The following is a 19,293-nucleotide window of genomic DNA, read 5'->3' on the forward strand; positions in this document are numbered from 1 at the left end:
AAAAAACCAACCAGTACCTCAACATCAGTAGCAGAAAATTTGAATCTTGAAGGAATATTGCAGAACAACATGTAGTTACATAAATATTTCATTGTATTGTTAATATTAGTACATAGTAATTAAAGACACCCAATATAAAGTTGGACCCAAGACAGTCTGCAGATTGTGTTTGGGCCCCCTCATCACTTTATATATCTGGTTTCGAACAACACTGAAGAAAGCAATCAATTTAATAAGGTATTGGACACTATCTAGTTTATATTTATTTCACTGTTTTCTCTCAATATGTTTTGATTTGTTTTGTGTATTATAGTGTATTATGATGTATTTATTGTTTATTGTTATTTCCTATTCGCTAATTTATGCCTACTGCTGTCACGCCTCAATTTCACCTCTAATTAAAATGCTATCCTATCGTCCCATCTATCTATTTAATGTTGACCCAAGGTAAATGTTGTTGTCAGCAGGTACATAAGCTTGAAATTAAGCAACAATCAGGGATGTATTTGCAAATGGCATTTGGTATATGTTACATCAGGTGTGCCAGTGTCTGTGTTCAAAAAATGTGAACACAGGATGTTCAGAACAACCTGCCCATCAGACCACTCCCTCCACCTGCCCTCCCTCTGGACTACTGAAGAGACAAGCACACAGTTTCATTCAAACCAGTTACAGACTGACACAGCAAAGAGTCAGAGTCCACACACACACATGCACACTGACACACACACAAATATAGACATGCTTCAGTACAGAGGGGTATAAACTTGTATACACACACACATGCGCACAGAGGGGCTTCCCTTGTGAAACCACTCACACTTGATTGTCTTTATTATTTTCAACCGCTCACAAACGCACACACACGCAAACAGTAGCTGTCAACATGTTGCTTCCAGGAGCTGTTATTCTGTTGAGCCTGTGGGGTAAGTGCCAATTTATTTTTTCCTAAAAGAATTAGGGATTTGCGTCCCAATACTGCATATTTTGTGTGTTTTGTGACTCTTAACATGATTCAACTTTGAGTTTATGTTTGTTGAAAATTGATGCTAAATAGATTGATTTTGGAGTCACAGCACATCCAGAAACTTTAATGTGTAACATTAAACCTAAAATGCATATGTGGTGGTCTTTTCATCTGACATTCCAGGAAAGCCTCAGTTAAAGTGTCTTTGATCATGCAAACTAATTGTTTTCACATTTAGCTTGATGTTTGTTATTTTTATGCAAATTGAGTTTTTTTTGTTATAATAACAATCCTGTTTTACATGTGTGTAAAAATTTATTTTTGTCTTTTTCCTATCTTTATATTGACTATTAATATAGGCAATGTTAAATATAATGTTCATTGTCAGATTCAAATTTAGTAAGATAAATAGCAAGCTGTCATTTCGCAGATGCTATTATCCAACGACATTCACAGTATATTTATTAGATTGACAGTGGAGGTTAGGTACACACACAGACACACATTTACTTAGCTATCTAAATGGGGACATACCATAGACTTATATTGTTTTAAAAAAAAAAAGCTAATTATAATTACTATACTATGCTAACCCCAACCATAATAGAAAACTTTTTGAAATTTTTGAATTTTAAAAACGCTTACTTTTTCCACCAAATTTCCAATTATCCCCAAATGGAGGCATTTAGCTAACCTTTGGGGACAAATTTGTCCCAAGGTATAGCTAAGTATGTTTAAAAAGATACACACACAAACTAAATGATTAGTAACCTTTATTTTCATTAACAAAACAAGTAGTGCTTTAAAAAAACCACAAAAAAAAAAAAAAAAAACACATGTAATTGCATATGTAATTTTAAGGTTTAGATATAATGCATTCACAATTAGTTGATATGTGTTTTAAGGTGCACTATAACTGCTTGACAATGATTAAATTATTCAGTGACTGAGTGATACTAAGTGTTTGTTTGTGTTCCACAAGGTATCGTCACATACAAAATAGTGCCAAATTTATAACATGCACTTAGGATGATATCTCTGAGGATATAAAGTTTTATGCTAAAGTTTTTGTTGGAAATTTATATTGCAGACACAACAAGTCTAAAATGATTGCTAATTTTCAACCCTTGTTTTCTAAGAAAACGCAGTTAAGTAGTAGCCATAGTTGAATTATATTAGTTAAAACATTTATTTAACCTTTGTACCTTTATATAAGGACAGCCATGGGAAATGGGAGGAAAAGTAAAATCATGTCTCTGTGACTTCCAAATTCTTTTCTGCACAGTTGATCACAGTGCTTGTTTTACTGATGGCTGTTGTTCAGGGTGTATCAGATCGACTGTACCATCATTTATTTATGTTCTCAACAGGACAATTCCCTGAATTCAACAGGGCAATTTCCTAACAAGTTCTTGTTAGAGAATCTCTTAGAAATGTTGAAACACCTGAACCCACCTGTCACCTGAGTGCACCTAAAGATTTGGTTCCTTAATCCACAGCATTGGCGTCTGACAAATGTATAACAGATCAGGTGTCAGCATGAGTAATACACATATTAGCACATCGGAAATGTTAAATATGTATTCAAGGTATATTATAAATATTTTCTCAATAAAATACACAGCGTATGACTAGCCTATTTGATACATCTACATGCATTGAGCATGTCATTTTTTTATTTACTCATGAAAATACAAAAGCATTTGAATTTTTGGAAACAAAATTTGAAATGGCAAAACACATTGTAAGCTTCCTGAAAGATGTTGGTGTGCATAAACCGTAATATATATATATATATATATATATTTTTTAAAACAGGTTTTATTCAAATGTAAAGACAATGTGCTATTAAATAAGACTGAATCATCTTGAATACATTGGGTCATACAATAATAGTCAAATCAGGTAAAATACTTACACACTCTTTGAAGTTTAGTTATACTGTATGCTGTTACAAAGGTATAGATCTGCATTACATACAGCCAGTATTCTAGAGTATGTTTTTTTTTTATTCATTTTTGTTTCTTTTTTTTTCTCTGTTCAGGTTGTGCTTACTGTGTTCGATATTGGGCAGATTTCAACATGATGGGGGTCACTGGTTGGGTCTTCTTTGATTCCACGGACCAGAAGTCCACTGTTAACCTCACTGGCACCGGCACATGTCGATGGCTCAACATCTCCCTCACTACATTCCCGGTTATGTACAGCCATTTTACTTCGCCCTGTCAGAAATCACACATAGGAGACAGTGTTTTTGTGTTTTCTGTAAATACGACCCAGGCTGTCGTAAATGTGTCCAGTCTTTTTTCACAGCACTTTAGTCTGGATGCCCTCTCAGTGGTGGTGCAGACATGTGACGGCACCAGGGTTTGTGCTGGACTCACGCCCGAATCCCAGGTCAAAACCTGGCAGGCACGATTTTTCAGTTCTGTAGCTGGAAACGTCTACATCCGCCAAGTGACAGGGGAACAAGGAGCAAGGGTTCTCTCAAATCTAAGAAATGTCAATCATATCACGACTTTCACAAATGTCAGTATTTTTGTTTCCCAAAGCTCTGCCACAAGCTGCACTACTCTCCTCGGCAGTCTGGATCCAACAAGTCTCACAAGACTTGGCCTTTTGAACATTGGATCCCCTCTTGAACCTGTGAAATCTCGCTTAGATATTGCCTCTCTTAGTTCTGAATTCCGCTTTGCTCTCCTCAACCTCAACAGCCCAAGCTACCTGTGTGCAGAAATCAGAACGCTTGCTCCCAAGGTAGTTAGCGCAGTCTTAGACATGATAGGGATTAAAGGGTACTTTACCTTTCGTCAAGCATCACCATTTGATCTTACCACCATCACGGTTAACCTGACACACCTAAACAGGAGAGTTGGGCCTTTCCATGTCCACCAGTTTCCACTGCCGGAGATGAGATCACCCCCAGAGAGCAGCTGTAGCAACAACAACGTGGGGGGTCACTGGAACCCCTTTAATGTGAATGTTCAGGCCCCTGCGTATCCGCCCCCAAGAAATTCCACTCATGATCGCTTTGAGGTTGGAGATCTGAGCGCCAGGCATGGATCTTTGGAGAACTCAAATAACTTTCAGGCCACTTTGACAGACTGGAACTTACCTCTGTTTGGACGTAATAGCATTGTAGGCCGCTCTGTCGTGATACACCAACCCAGCGGAACGAGATATGCCTGTGCTAATATAGGCTACCCTGGCAAAGTGACTGTTGCTAGGGCAGTCTTTCGCAGTCCTGTGGTGGGGACTGTCCTCTTCACTCAGCTCAGCAGTGACTCGTACTCAGAAGTCTCAGTATTCGTGGACCTATCTTATGGACAACTTTCGACACAAGCCACACATAATCATAACTGGCACATCCACACCTATCCTATCAGCACAGAGACTGACAGTGACAAGGGAAGTTGTCTGTCCACTGGTGGACATTGGAACCCATTCAACATAGAGACCAATGGGAGTACCTATGCCATTAATTGTGGTCCAGACATCCCTTTTGCTTGTGAAGTTGGAGATATCTCTGGCAAGCACAAGACTCTGGACCTGCTTCCAGAGGTGGGTACAGTGGCCACCAAGAGCTTCTTCACTGACACCACCTCCTGGGTGTCTGGAATGATTGGTCGCTCTTTGGTGGTGCACGGTTCCAACCAAACAGCTCAACGAATTGCTTGCGCAAACCTCACCTTGTTCCATTTTCCATCCGCTCGCTCAAAGTCTTGGCTTGGTCCTGGATCCTCTGAAGGTCAAGTCATATTCTCCCAAGTCTCTCCGCAAGGACCAACAATTCTCAACATTTCTTTAACTGGACTCAATGCCAGAGCTGCTGGTTACCACATCCATATTCTTCCAATCAAGGGCGTTTGGGAACCCTGCTCTGACAGCAACATCATGGGCCATTTCAACCCGCTTTCTGTGAATGTGGCCTCTTCCCCTGCTCCAGGGAATGGCACGGTTGACCAGTATGAGATTGGAGACATCAGTGGGAAGTTTGGACCATTATCGGGTCAGAATGACTTTCAAATCCAGCACATGGATGGTAACATGCCACTTTCAGGGCCGAACAGCATCATTGGCCGATCTCTGGTCATACATTACACTAATGGCTCAAGGTTAGTTTCTTTACCTATCTTACATCCACAAACAAATCAACTAAGTATGACTTTTAATAAAGAAAATTATTATGAGCTTTGAAATTGATTCTAGCCTGTTTTATGTAGGAATGCAGTGCATTGTTCTTGATTGCTTCTCCCGGAGATTATAAAAACTGAGCCAAAAATAGGGCTGAGAGGAAAATAACTACTGGTGCAAGTAGTGATTAAATAGATTCCTAAGTCTGCATTTTGTCTCAGTTCCTCCTCTAGTTTTATTTTTATTTTTATCTTAGCTGTTGGCATGAAAATGTTGTGCATTTGCCATTAACATGAAGCAAAGTTAGCAATGAGAATGAAAGCAGAATATGTTTTATAGTCCCCCGAAGAGGCATAATTGAGGATTCAGAAAAAAAGGCCTCATATCAGTTTTCTGTAAAGCTATTTAGAGTAATTAGAGTGTCAGATATCTGACATACCTAAAAAAAATTATGTGAGGAGGAACATGTGTGGGAAGATTCACTCAGCCCATTCTTTCACACACATTATTCATGAAGTCTATTTATATGAGTAATCAATCAGATTCATGTGACACATGGAATATTAGAATCAAAATTGTCACATTTCTGGAAAATTAAATGGTTTCTCTCGCTGTTTCTCCCAGAATGAGGTGTGCCGATATCTCAGCTGAGAACTATACAGATGGATACTGGGTGACTGCAAAGGCCACATTCAGTAATGCAGTAACTGGAACAGTGACCATGGTAATAAAACTGTTAAAGCCATTTTTAAGAACATATCACATAACTACATGTTTATAGGTGGTATTTGCTAGTGCAAAACTTGCTTGAGCATGGCTTGGGTTGTTGCCAGGGGATTGCTATACTGTTTCCAGTGTGTTCTGAGTGGCTTATAATGCATTTCTATGTAGTTATTTGGTGATTGCCTACTGGCCCAAGTCAAAAGAGTGCACCCATTTACAATTTTTTCATTCAGTTTATAGTCTGCCAGGCAAAAATTGTACATCTAATTGCTTAGAAAAGTACTAGCACACCTCACGTCAACAAGCCGCATGATTTGAGGTATAATTTATATCTGTAGCACAAACGGTGCAAGATGAGTTACTTGATGAAGTTTAATGTTGTTAGATGTTTAGGAAAAAAAAAAAAAAAAACCTAACCACAAATGTGAGTGATACTTGCTCATCTCTCTTCACTTTTATTCTAAGTGATGGTTTTAAATCTACCATCACTTTAAATCTGCCACAAAAAGATGACACTGTCCATAGTGCTGGATGGGGAATGGGGTGGAGGGAGGGAGAGGGGAGATCAGAGGCTTGGTGATGATGTGGTTGTGGAGGGGTACAGCCCTTGTCCTGCTGGGACAGTATGAAGCTCATCTCTACAGTGGACAGATGGATCTGTCACATGCAGCACAAACCTGCAGCTGTCTTGTGGCCCCTGTGTTATGTCCGGAAGGACAAATCACCTAATTTACGAAGAAAAATGAGCAACAACAGAGACGTTCCACTTTCAGAGCTATATACACAGTATAGAACACATATTTCCAAAGCATCTGACACATTTACACATTTATTTTTAATGGGGAACCATGAAATTTCCATGAAGGTACTGAGGAATAATTGAAATGAAATCAGAATTAGAGTTTTGTGGTTATTAGTACATATGTAATAGTTTTGAGGTCATCTATTTGCTAATGTACTCCTAAACAAATGACTAAATTAACTTTTAGCAGACAAACGTATTTAAAATGTATAGTCTTTCTCTTTTGGGAAAACGGGCCAAAAATATTGCACTACACAGATTTTTGTCCAATCAAATGCTCTCTTGAATAAGAAGACCACCTCTTACAGACAAGCAAGAAACAAATCATGGTTCATGGCGGTGATGTAAACTAAAGCCTATTGGCTATTTTAAAAATAGGGAGTGAGCCCTTTCTAAAGGTCCTGCCCAAACTTCATGATTTAATCGGAAATAAGTTGTCGAATAAAGAAAATGCTCATTAAGCGAATTCACAGGGTCTTTGAAACAGTATCTATGATTCACAATTACATATTTCTAAATAACCAAGTAACTTCACAGGAAAAATAGAAAACAACACATAAAAATAATTAAAATGTAAATGTAATAAACATGGTAAGGCAAGCATCTCTATTATTATTGCTTAAACATTTTCATAACTTTAACAGACCTCCTAAACCAAGAATTAAACTTCCGCATGTAACTTTTCCTGCGTTGGTTGTGCAGTGGCAAGGAATGATACTTCAGTCATGCAGCTTGTTGTTGCTATTACTTTTCTAATGCGATTATTTTAAATTGTGTAACATTTTTACCTGGCAAACGATAAAACAGGCAAAAAAAAAATCCTTCAGATTTGCATTGTAGGAGGGACTCAAAACATATTCAGGGACCAGAATATCATAGAGACTTGGGGCTGGGCTCTTTTGACTTGGGCCAGTAAGCAATAACCTAGCAACCACCCAGAACACCTCAATAAATAACAATGCCCTGGAAACCACCCGCAACATCCTTGCATTGTGGTGGCAAGTTTTTAGAAAATGTATTTGGAAAATATTAAACTCTAGGAACAGTTTGTTAATGGCATAGGTTTGAATAAAGCAGTTCATAGTTTTTGATATACTGTACATATCTAGTCTCAACAGAGTTTTCCGGATGGCAGTTACAGTGACATGATCTTAGAGGTGGATGTGCGTGCATCACAATCATTTAATGTAAGTTGAAAGAAAGATTTATTCAGACTGTTATAATGTCAATAAAAGGTTTCATCTTACAGTAAATGGGAACTTATATATGATTTATTTCTAGGTTACAGAGGCATCCTGGTACATCGCAGAAGATCCGGTGGGGTCGGGTCGTAGTACATGTCCTGAAGAAATGTATAATCCATTCGACATGACAGCAGAGGTAAGAGAGGAAGAAGGGATATTTCCTCTTTGAATGCTAAAATAGTGTTTTAGTTGCACTTTAATAACATGCTTTGATAGCTCACCTAAAAATGTGCTTGATGTGGTCACATCTAAATTAACTGGTTTTATTGTAGGCAAAATATATTTTTTTATATGATTGAATCAACCTGACCACTTTGGGTTACACCAACAAAAGTAATTTTAAGGGTCAGATCACGTAGAAATAGTTTCAAACTACTTACATTGTGTTATTACTTGACTAAAAATATATTGTAAACCATTGTAGTATTACAATGAAAGGCCTATGCAAGATAGTCATTGACAATTTAAGACCATGTTAATATGCAGATATGGTTCAACAGAAACATCATACCACTGAAGGGGATTTTTCACATTTTTAAGATCACTTCAAGTCAGACAAGAAATAAATCTATGCTCTCTCTCTCTCAGAACACTAGCTGTTCTCAGGTCAGTTCTCTGTCCTGTGAGGTAGGAGATCTGACAGGTAGACATGGCTCCATAAGTCTCATCAAGAGGCAGGTGTACAACGACATTAATTTGCAGCTCACCGGAGACTTTACAGGTAGCACATTTGGATAACAGTTTCACACACACACTGATAAAATTCTGATATTTATAATACTGAAATATGTATGTGTAACAAAGAAGATGATTTTAGCTATAGTTTGACCTTTGACTCATTGTTTTATCTGCAGTTGTCCAGAGGTCATTGGTTCTTAGACTCAGTAATAGCACAACTGCATGTGCAGATATTAAGCCAGCATCCCCTTCTGCCGTGCAGATCTTCCCCAGCGTGGCCTCCTTTAGCAGGTGGGACTATTTCACTCAAATCATTTTTATCCAAATACTTTCATTCACAGCCGCTTTAAACTGATAATCAAAATCAAAAGATATTTGACCCTACTGTCAAGGTTTTTATTACATGTTGTGGTGATAATAACAAAAGCAATGCTATTGATTATATTCGTAATTATTAGAGCCATCAAATTTGATGCGTTAACATATGTGATTGATTTAAAATGTTGAACACATTTATTTTTCTTAATCGCGATTAATGTACTTACCAATTTTCACCTTAGATTCTGACATTTTATTTAAACCCAGATGGGACTTCTGACAAAAATCAAAGACTTTGCAGTCTTTGTAAGACTGAATTCAATTACCACAGAAGCACGTTGAGTCATAATTATCACCTAAAAGGGACTTGGAGTTCTCCAAGATCAAATTATTTTAACCAGGGCTGTAGCAAAATCCTACTTGGAAATATGTCATACATACATATGTGTAGTATGTGTAGTATGCCATTGCAAACACCTGCCGGCTGATAAATAATGTGGAGGATGAGGGTTTAAGAGATTTAATGTGCATTGCATTGAGTATGCATCCTATGGGCACTAGTTCTTTTAATTAGACAACCTCCCACTTAGACTTTGGGAAATGTTTAATGTTACTTGAATTGGTGCTTTTTTAGAGCATTTCTGTCTTTATACTGCTTTCTTTGAAAAATGTTAATAAAGCATTATTGTTATATTGTTTTGTTTTGTTTTTTAAGAAGAAAATAAATGCATTTTAACAGGAAAAAGTGTATTTACAGTCAAATTTCAGCACTTTTAAAATCTGCGATTAATTGCAATTAACTATGAAAATCATGCGATTAATCGTGATTACATATTTTAATCGACTGACAGCACTAATAATTATCAGTTTTATTGATAGACATTCCAAAATGTACACAATCACAGTCGGGGACAAAAAACAAAATATTTTTCATTTTGGTTCGTTCTGAGCAGAAACTTTTTTTGTTTGTTTTTGGTTCCGATTCTGGCACTCCACAGCCTCCTCTCCAATTGGTAACCTGTTAGAATGAAATAAAAGTTAAGTCAAGTAAAATGTATTTGTATAGCGCTTTTCACAACAGGCGTTGTTTCAAAGCAGCTGTACATGAAATTATGCTATAACAGAAAATGAATGAATATAATGCCAATATTAGTTATTTATGTTTAGAACTATTAGTGGTTAAAATTAGTAAACTTAGTAAGTGTTATGGGTCAATGATTAAACAAAATGATTTTGCATGAACTAAGTTTTAGTGTAAAAGTCCTTTGAAGTCATCCCGAATTAACTGAGGAAATACACGTAGATGCATTGTCCTTTGATTTTTGCAGATGAAGGCTTTTGTTAGTGTTTAATTCATTTTCTATGTAGTTTAAGAGAGTGAAGTTTAGTTTAAAAGAACGGTTGATAACATATTTTTTAAATTACGTTATTCTGTGCTAAGGGTGGGTGATATAGCAGTTGCAGTGTTGTCAGATCTGGCAAGAGAAACAAGGGACCTGGTCTGTAAAATCAAGCTATGTTAGGGACTTGCCTCAACCAAAATAAGTGAAAATAAGCAATTGATTTTGCCACTAACATGAAGCAATGTTAGCAATGAGAATGAAAGCAGAATATGTTTTATAGTCCCCTGAAGAGGCATAATTGAGGATTTTGATAAAAGTCCTCATATCGGTTTTCTGAAAAGCTATTTAAAATAATGATGGTGTCAGATATCTGAAATTGCTATAAAAAATTCCTGTGATGACAAACATGTGTGGGAAGATTCACTCAATTAATTAATGTGGGGGGAGTTATCAGCATAAAAATTATAACAAGTATAGTATACAACAGCTTATATAAAATAAAGTCTTTTCATTAAAATGTATACTTAATATTAAATATAAACATAAAAATATATATAATTGTTAATAGCATATGAATGAAACTATGGGAATTATGTTGTGACTAAACAAAATCCAAAATAAATCAAAACTGTGATATATTTTAGCAGCTTCACAGTAGTCACCCTTTGCCTAGAATCTGCAGACATGTACTCTTGACATTTTCTCAACCAAATTCTTGAGGTATCACCCTGGGATGCTTTTTAAACAGTATTGAAGGAGTTCCCATCTATGTTGGGCACTTATTGGCTGCTTTTCTTTATTATTTGGTCCAAGTTATCAATTTCAAAAACTTTTTTTTATTTTATTAAATTTTAGATTTATAATGAAACACATTTATATGTTGGCACAATTATATTTTTGTCTACAAAACTAATTTCAAACATTTAAGCATACACTTTCAAATCAAAAGATTTTTAAGATCATGAGAAACATTTCAGTCAAGTGTTTCAAAACTTTTGACCGGTAGTATGTGTGTGTGTGTATATATATATATATATACACATCTTGCCATCTAAAATCAATTAATTGCCAAAATCTCTCTCACTGTGTGTTTGGACTAAACATCATTGTATGCTGGCCAAAGTATTTTATTTAAATTATTTTATAATTATTTAATTATTTTTATTTATTTATTTTTTATTACAGATCCACTTCACAATCAAACCCGGCAGTATCAAATCTGCAATAATGCATCATATCTAACAATAATTCAGTGAAGACTTGGAAACAACTGAGAAATGTACTTTTACCTCTAATAATGTTTTCCTTGTATCTGGATTAACTGTGCATTTACAGTATATGTAGCACTTACAGTATATATAGTTGCGAAAAGGTCTTCAGCATGTCATGGAAGGCTACATCCACAACGTCTTTGCAATTAGGCAAAGAAAAGTGTGATGCAGTGGTTTCTATTAAGATCAAAGCACATGCTTATCATGCTTTACTGAAAAGAGAGAAGCCAAATTTTTGGGCAATAGGAAGTAGTATAATTCTAAAAATGTACTGTGAGGAAAAATTATCGGAACCAACATTAACCGGTTACCAGAATTTAAAAATAACCTTTTCACTCTGGAACAATTGAAAAGGACTTTGTTCCCGTTTTTGGTTACATTCTGCAAAAATTTCATTCGTTTTCGTTTTCGTTTTCGTTTCTTGAACCAATTTTAGTCCCTGATCGCAATATATAGTAGATCACTTCTTGCACAAAGATCAATACATATTTCATTATGACACAGCTTTTATTCTGTACAGATATGATTTCCGTAAGAGAGTGGCAGATGTGCTCAACATCCCAGTGTCTAGAGTGTCCATCTTACCAAGTGCTTCTTCTGCGGGATCTGATGGGAAATGCCAGCAGGTTGACTATCTGGTGTCAGGTGAACAAAAACATTGAAAATGAAGTGTTTGCTTCTGTCACAATAACAAATATGACTATCATTTTGTCACAAATTAATTACTGTTAAAATGTAATGCAAATTAATTCATTTAAATTATTAAAACACAATTTATTCACAGATAAAACATGTGCTCCATACATGTTGAGCTGACTGTCTCAAAAAGAGGCATGTACACATTATCTTGACTCTTTTGAATGTGTGTGTTGGTGGTTTTGATATAATTTGCAGTTATACTGGTACACAGTGGTAGAGATGTTTCTTCAAAGATATTTGAGGTTTTTGATTGTTGCTTTCCTCTGCGGAACTGACTTAGTCCTCTGCGTCTGTCAAAACAATGAACAATCCAGTCCATTCAAAAGACACAAAAAAGGAAAATTGCACAGTAATCCGATGCGCGGTTGGAGCGTAGAGACCCTGCAATTTTACACAATATTCTGAAACAGGAGAACGGTATATGACAGAGGTCTTCCAACAGCACGGGACATCATAGAAAGGCAAAAGAACAGAGAATAGAAACTTAAGATGAAGTGTTTTTCTAAGTATTGTTTTGATTTATACTTTCAACAAGATTTTTACAATTTGCCTGTGCAAAACTCATCACCACAATGCTTGGGTAGTTGCCAGGGTGTTGCTATGCAGTTGCTAAGGTTTTTGGAATGGTTGTTTGTGTGCTGCTAAGTGGTTGCGACAAGTTATACATAGATGTTTTGCAGGGTGAGGGGTTTAAATTCCTAAACCTAAGAATGAGCGATGATAATAAGTAATAGTCATCATGCCTGTCTTAGCGAACCCCACAAAATAGTTTATACTGGAATGAGAAATGATTGCATCCTTAAAGGTTTAAGTAAACTCAAAAACATGCCAAACTTAGTGTTAAATTCACTGTACTTCATCCGAATACTTTGAATTTCTCACAGATGAAGAAAACTGAGTTGAATCTGTGAAAATGATGAGTTAAACACTGTAGATTAAAACAAAAAATGTTACAACACATGTCATAACATAATGATGAAATTATTCCAGAATCAACTTGTTTTCCAGGTGAGGTGAGCCAAGACAAGTTAAAGTCTGTTAAGTCCAGTGAGAAGATGGGTGTGTTCAAAGAATCAAAGATGTGCAGTCCAAGTAAGCCCTAATTTGTTTACCAACAGTTACACCATAACCTGATTGTGTTTTACACTGAAGCATCTGCATCAATTTTATCGTCCCTCTTTAGGTGGAAACACTGGACTGATGCTGGTCCCCTGCAGGACATTACTGATCGTCATGACAACTGTAGTCTGCCTGCTCAGGCCAATGATCCAACACTAGATGGACACTAAAATATTACATTGATGTCAGACCACTGCCTTCTACTTATTACCTTCACCTTAAACCATTAATAAACTCATCTCAGGTGGTGCATAGGAGCCTACAGCAGACCCCCCAACTTTGAAACATCAAATTGTCAGTATTACAAGAATTAAAACTGTAAAATGTCCTTGCTTGGTATGTTTGGAATTGCATACTAACGTAGTATGCACATTGGGCACAGTTTGTACATTTTCAATAAACGTAATACCCGGATGGCTAACTGCACAATATTCAGTAAGTATTAAGCTAGTATTCCATTCTGAACATTGCTTCAGTCCAAACTTCGTCCCTGGCTGCACGTCAACAACAAACCCATTTGATTCAGTAGACTTTATGTGCGTTTCACGTGTTTCAAACACACCTATATCTGTTTGATCCCATTATACCTCTTTATTTGATAATTATAGGATCGAATTTCTCCATTTTCTGGATTTTGCTGCTCTATACTTCAGGTGCTTCAAAGGGATTAACGGGACAACTGCTAACCATTGTAAATTCCACAAAAGCCTGACTTAATATTATATTATACCCCTTTTACTCCCCTGTAGCTTTCTGAATTATATATTGTATGTTTTGTATGATGCAATCAGTGTGAAGACAGCCCTTGTTTTCGTGCAATAGAGTTGTACTATTTGTTGTAAGATCTAAGATCCCAAATAATGAAGGATACTAGTTTGCTTGTGCAATCTAACAAATTGTGTCTGTGCTTTTTGGGCATATTGCAGGTTATTTACTAAGAATATTTTCGCAAATAGCCACAAAGAGGTTGAACGCACTCTTACTTAAAGAAGAGTTTGCACACATAATTGTACCAAATATTAGCCATGCAGCTCACTTGTGGCTTTCACTAAATGGATGTTAAGTATGATCATTTATATGATTTCTATAATGTATACAGTGTTGGGGAGTAACGGAATACATGTAACGGGATTACTTACTTGAAATACAAAGTATAAGTAACTGTATTACACTACAGTTACAATTTAAATCATTGGTATTTAGAATACAGTTACATTCAAAAAGTATTTTGATTACTGAAGAGATTACTTTGCATTTTATTGTCATTTGTTTCATTTAATATTTCATCCTTTCAGATGGAAAACATTTATACATATAAATGATGTGATCCAAAGTGCATTTGAACAGTGGTGAAACACTTTCTTATGAAGTGTTACATTCATACGAGCAGACAGAGAAGTAAGTCTGAAGTAAGTTTGGAGCAGAAGAAATGGAAATAAACCTTGTGTAAATTGTCAGCTTTACGCTAAGCTAAAACGCTATTTCTAGACATTTTAAATGCACATGTTACCAGGCACGATCATATTTTTTTATCAAGTAAATTCACATTGGATCATAATTTCTTTTTTTCTAGTAAAACCTTTGATATTAGGGCAAAAATTGTATTCTTGATAATCATTTTTGTATTGTTTTCCTGTAAAAATATCTAAAAATCCTAAAAACAAGATCAATTTGATTTATCTTGTTTTAGAAACAACACTGCATAAGATATTTAGATTTTTCAGAGGATGTATTTTTAACATGTGTATTTTGTCTTACTGTACTGGCAGAGTTTTTATAGTCAAAACAAGTGAAAAAAATCTACCAGTGCTGAAGAAGTAATCCAAAGTATTTAGAATTCAGTTACTGACCTTGAGTAATCTAACGAAATATGTTACAAATTACATTTTACAGCATGTATTCTGTAATCTGTAGTGGAATACATTTCAAAAGTAACCCTCCCACCCCTGAATGTATATATGCCTATATGTAAAAATAAAATACATGTATTATATAAATATACATATGCATGTATTCTATATATTAATATATATGTAAATGTCATTTCAGTCATGTGGGTGTGACATATTGATAGGATTTTGATCTGGGTGGACTAGATCTGTTACGTTACTGCTGCTGCAAAGTATGAAGACTTGCTACTGCTAAAACATATACATACAGAGTTAAGAATGTGGACATGCTGCTGCACAATTAGAAAAACAAAAGACATGCTGCATCATGCATGTGTGCTGCTGCAAAATTAGACATACTGCCACACAAACGCATGACACAAAACACAACCCCCTAACAAAAGCAGATCTACCCCCAAAACTTGTGTACAGCTGCTGCTCTGAAGAGCCATGTGCACTGAGTGTATGCTAGCTAAATATGCCTTGGCCAGCTTGGCCAAATTTCGTAATGCTAATGAACTAAATCTCTAGGTGTTTTTGGGCCAGCTTGGCTGAATGGCTTAAGCAACTAGTGACCTGACTTATAATATGTACATGGACCAGGAAAGTCAAGAACTTATTTAACTAGTGATTAGACAAGCTATGTGTGGATTTATTTAATCTAATGACCTACAAAAGCGATGTGTGCCATGCCAGATCTGGCTAAGGCTTACCTTGTTAAAAACACGCTTCTATATGTCATGGCCAAAAGCAGACCAAACTGTGCAAGCTGAAGAAGAAAACCCCAGCAACTACCTGAGCAAATCGCAGCAAACTACAGTGAAAATAAGCTTGACTTCTTCTTCATCTTGGAGTAATATGGTGGGATGGTGCCATAACCACACTGTGCTCTGTGCATCCAACATGATGACTTACTCTACCTCATATCTCTACCTCATATTGTGTGTTCAGCTCCCGTGCCCCGACCACATCATCCAGGGGGTTTATCAGTTCTATGTTTGTGTAATATATAGTTATATATCCCTCCAGTATCTTAATTAATATTTCACATTATTATATTCTTAGGTCCAGTCCTGTTTTTCCCAGAAACTCCACAGCTGCCCTGCAATTCACTACACATCTTCTATAGCCCTTTTGAAACTTTTGAAAACGGGTTTCAAAGTGCAAGTTTTTTGAAAACGATGCCGTTATCGTCTCCGTACAAACACACAAAAACGCAAATTTGTGAAAACAATGACATCATGCGCACCCATATTATGTGTTCAGTCTATAGGCATGCGCGCGAGTACTTCAAAACAACATGCGAGACATTCAAAACTACAATGGCGGACTACAAGACTGTGTTTGCGCTGCTCAAGACTTGTAGTAATAAAGTAACCTCATCGTCCATCCAGAAAAAATTGCTCGATGCTTTAGCCATCTTCATTGTTTGTGTTCACCGCTCTGTGGAAGAATGCTAATGTGCGCAGGCGCGTAGTGTTTCTTTACAAAGTGACATCGCCAACTACTGGCCTTGCATGCATAATACAGCATTTTTAGTCATTTTCGATGGTGTGAACCGTGATCCGTGTGAACAGGGATCGTTTTGACAATGTTGTGTCTGTACGCGAAACTTTTCAAAAACGCAAAGGAAAAACCTTTCCGTTTCCAGTACATCATTGTCACGCAAACGTACTCCCAGAATCATCATTGTGTAGTTTGATAAAATATGATTGTGAATTGTGTTTAAAAATAAGTAATTCAATAATAATTGTATTTATAACCCCAGTGAGCAAGCCGAAGGCGACTGTGGCAAGGAACACAAAACTCCATAAGATGTTGGTTAATGGAGAAAAATAACCTTGGGAAAAAACAGGCTCACTGTGGGGGCCAGTTCCCCTCTGGCTAACAGCATGACTATAATGCCAATATTAGTTATTTATGTGCAGTGTAAGTCATGGTTTAAAATGATTAAACTAAGTAAGTGTTAAGGGTCAGTGTTTAAACAAAGATTTTGTATGAACTGTGAGATTAATGACTAATGTCTTTGAAGTTCATCCTGTATTAACTGCAGAAGTTCATATAGATGCATTGTCCTTTCTTAGTTGGCTGATGAAGGGTTTTGTCGGCAATTTATTGATAGTCTATATATTCCATTTTAAGAGTGTAGTCCATCATTAGACCGAGGTGATGCAGGCAGAGATCAATGAGTTGCATCGCAGTTCAACCGGCAGGTCATTTCGGTGAAGTCCAAGGTTCAGGCAATGGCATATGAAGTATCCCATGTCTTATGGTTGGAGTTGGCATCAGTTCATCCTCTGAAGTCCATCGTAATAGACTGAAGTGATGTTTGGCTGGCACCGGCTGCTATTAGTCATCATCACACAGCGACACGTAGCAGTGGAGTCCAACACGAAGCAGGAATGGAGCTGGATCCAGCCGGTTCTGGTGACTTCAAGATAGGAGTCCCGAGGTTGAGACAGTTGAACTGTTGTTCCTTGTGTTTACTGTGCAAAGGATGCTGCCATTACACTGATGACACGGTCACGTGACACTACATATTTTGTATATATCCCAAATAAAACACACTTGATTCAACTCATCAGCTCGTTAGTGGAGACTCCAAGACCAAAAATTGGGTGTGTCAGAAAACGGAGATATACAAAATATGCAGTGTTGGGGGGCATCCAGGAACAGGGTTGGGAACCATTGCTCTAGACAATATCACCTCCTCCCTTCTATTCCATCCTATATTGTATTTGCTCTCCCGTATTGTTGGTTGAACATTTTAGTAATGTCTTCCTAACTTACATTCCCTTTGCCCCTCATTTAATATTGTATTTTTAATTATTGATTTGATTTCTCCCCTACCTAACGACACCTCTATTATATTAGCCTTTAGTACCTTATTTGCCAACCTCTTATCCGCAACCTCATTACCCTCTATTCCAATATGTGCAGGTACAAAAAAAAAAAAAAAAAAAAAAACTTACATCGATTCTCATGTTTTCAAGTGATTGTAATACCATGTAAATATCCACCAATATGTCCTCTCTACCTGACTGGAGAGAGCAAAGGCTATTGAGAGCTAATAGTGTGTCTGAACAAATGGTTTTCCTATCTGGTTTAACATCTCACATATTGAAGGCTTACAAGTAATGCAACCATCTAAACTGATTTTTCTTTTTTGACAATCCCCTGTTGATGTGAATTTTTAATTCTGGGATGTATATTCCAATTCCAGTTACAGCGGTGTCAGATGTTTAGATCTGTTTATATCAGTAAAAAATAAAAATAATGATCTCTTATATTTATTGCAATTACCCTAAACCAGCATGTCTGCAACACTGAGCAATTTAAAGGTTGCACACAAAGAGAGAATTCATGAGTTGATTGGCTACCCCATAACATGTCAAAGGACATATCAGCTTACACCATGTGAGCCAATTGGCTTAACACATCACATGTTAGTGAGCTGATTGGCTAACATATTACAAGTTCAAGGAGTTTCATACCAGTCATTTAGTATGTAGTATATTTATTGGTGATTCTTCTATCAGGAGCACTTTTGACCACTAATGAAACTTCTTCAAACTATTGTTTTTTTTTTTTAAATAAGGACCTGATCATGGCCTTGATCAACCTCAACCAGGTTTTTGGTATAATGTGTAATGGTGTGGATTTTTTATGTTGTGTGTAATGGTAATGATGTGTGATGGTAATAACATTTTGCACATTTTGGAGAAAAAGTTGAATAAGCCTCAGACTTGGTATCACAATACATATACAAAAATAAAAGGAAATGGGTAGCAATGGCAACTAATAAAACAACTCTCAGTTCATGCAAAAAAAAATTATTATTTTTTTAAATCAATTATATTTTATTTTATCTACAAACTGTCACATCATACTGCCACTTCTATATAACCAAACAAAAACTTTTTTGGACTAATTTTTATTGTTCTTTGAAATGCTTAACATGATGATAACATGACAGGGGAAGTGAGTAAATGATGACAGAATTTCATTTTGGGTGAACTTTCCTTTTAAATTCACATTTGTGCTGTTTTATGTGGGCTTGAGTGTCAAGATGAAATACTTAAGTTACATTAATTTACTAAGTTTGT

The 19,293-nt window shown here is 36.3% G+C and overlaps 1 protein-coding gene across 1 annotated transcript; it reads left to right on the forward strand.

Annotated features, from left to right (window-relative positions):
* The first annotated feature begins 758 nt into the window (after positions 1–758).
* On the forward strand, positions 759–15,255 carry LOC127438880 (uncharacterized). Its single transcript, XM_051694794.1, has 10 exons — positions 759–926; positions 3,012–5,082; positions 5,726–5,825; positions 7,736–7,813; positions 7,908–8,006; positions 8,459–8,591; positions 8,725–8,839; positions 12,001–12,125; positions 13,188–13,271; positions 13,363–15,255. The coding sequence occupies exons 1-10, from the start codon at positions 887–889 to the stop codon at positions 13,455–13,457; spliced, it is 2,940 nt and encodes a 979-aa protein (XP_051550754.1). The 5' UTR covers positions 759–886; the 3' UTR covers positions 13,458–15,255.
* The last annotated feature ends 4,038 nt before the right edge of the window (positions 15,256–19,293 follow it).

The sequence above is a fragment of the Myxocyprinus asiaticus genome, chromosome 50 (assembly GCF_019703515.2).
Source record: "Myxocyprinus asiaticus isolate MX2 ecotype Aquarium Trade chromosome 50, UBuf_Myxa_2, whole genome shotgun sequence".
In the NCBI taxonomy this organism is placed as follows: Eukaryota; Metazoa; Chordata; class Actinopteri; order Cypriniformes; family Catostomidae; genus Myxocyprinus; species Myxocyprinus asiaticus.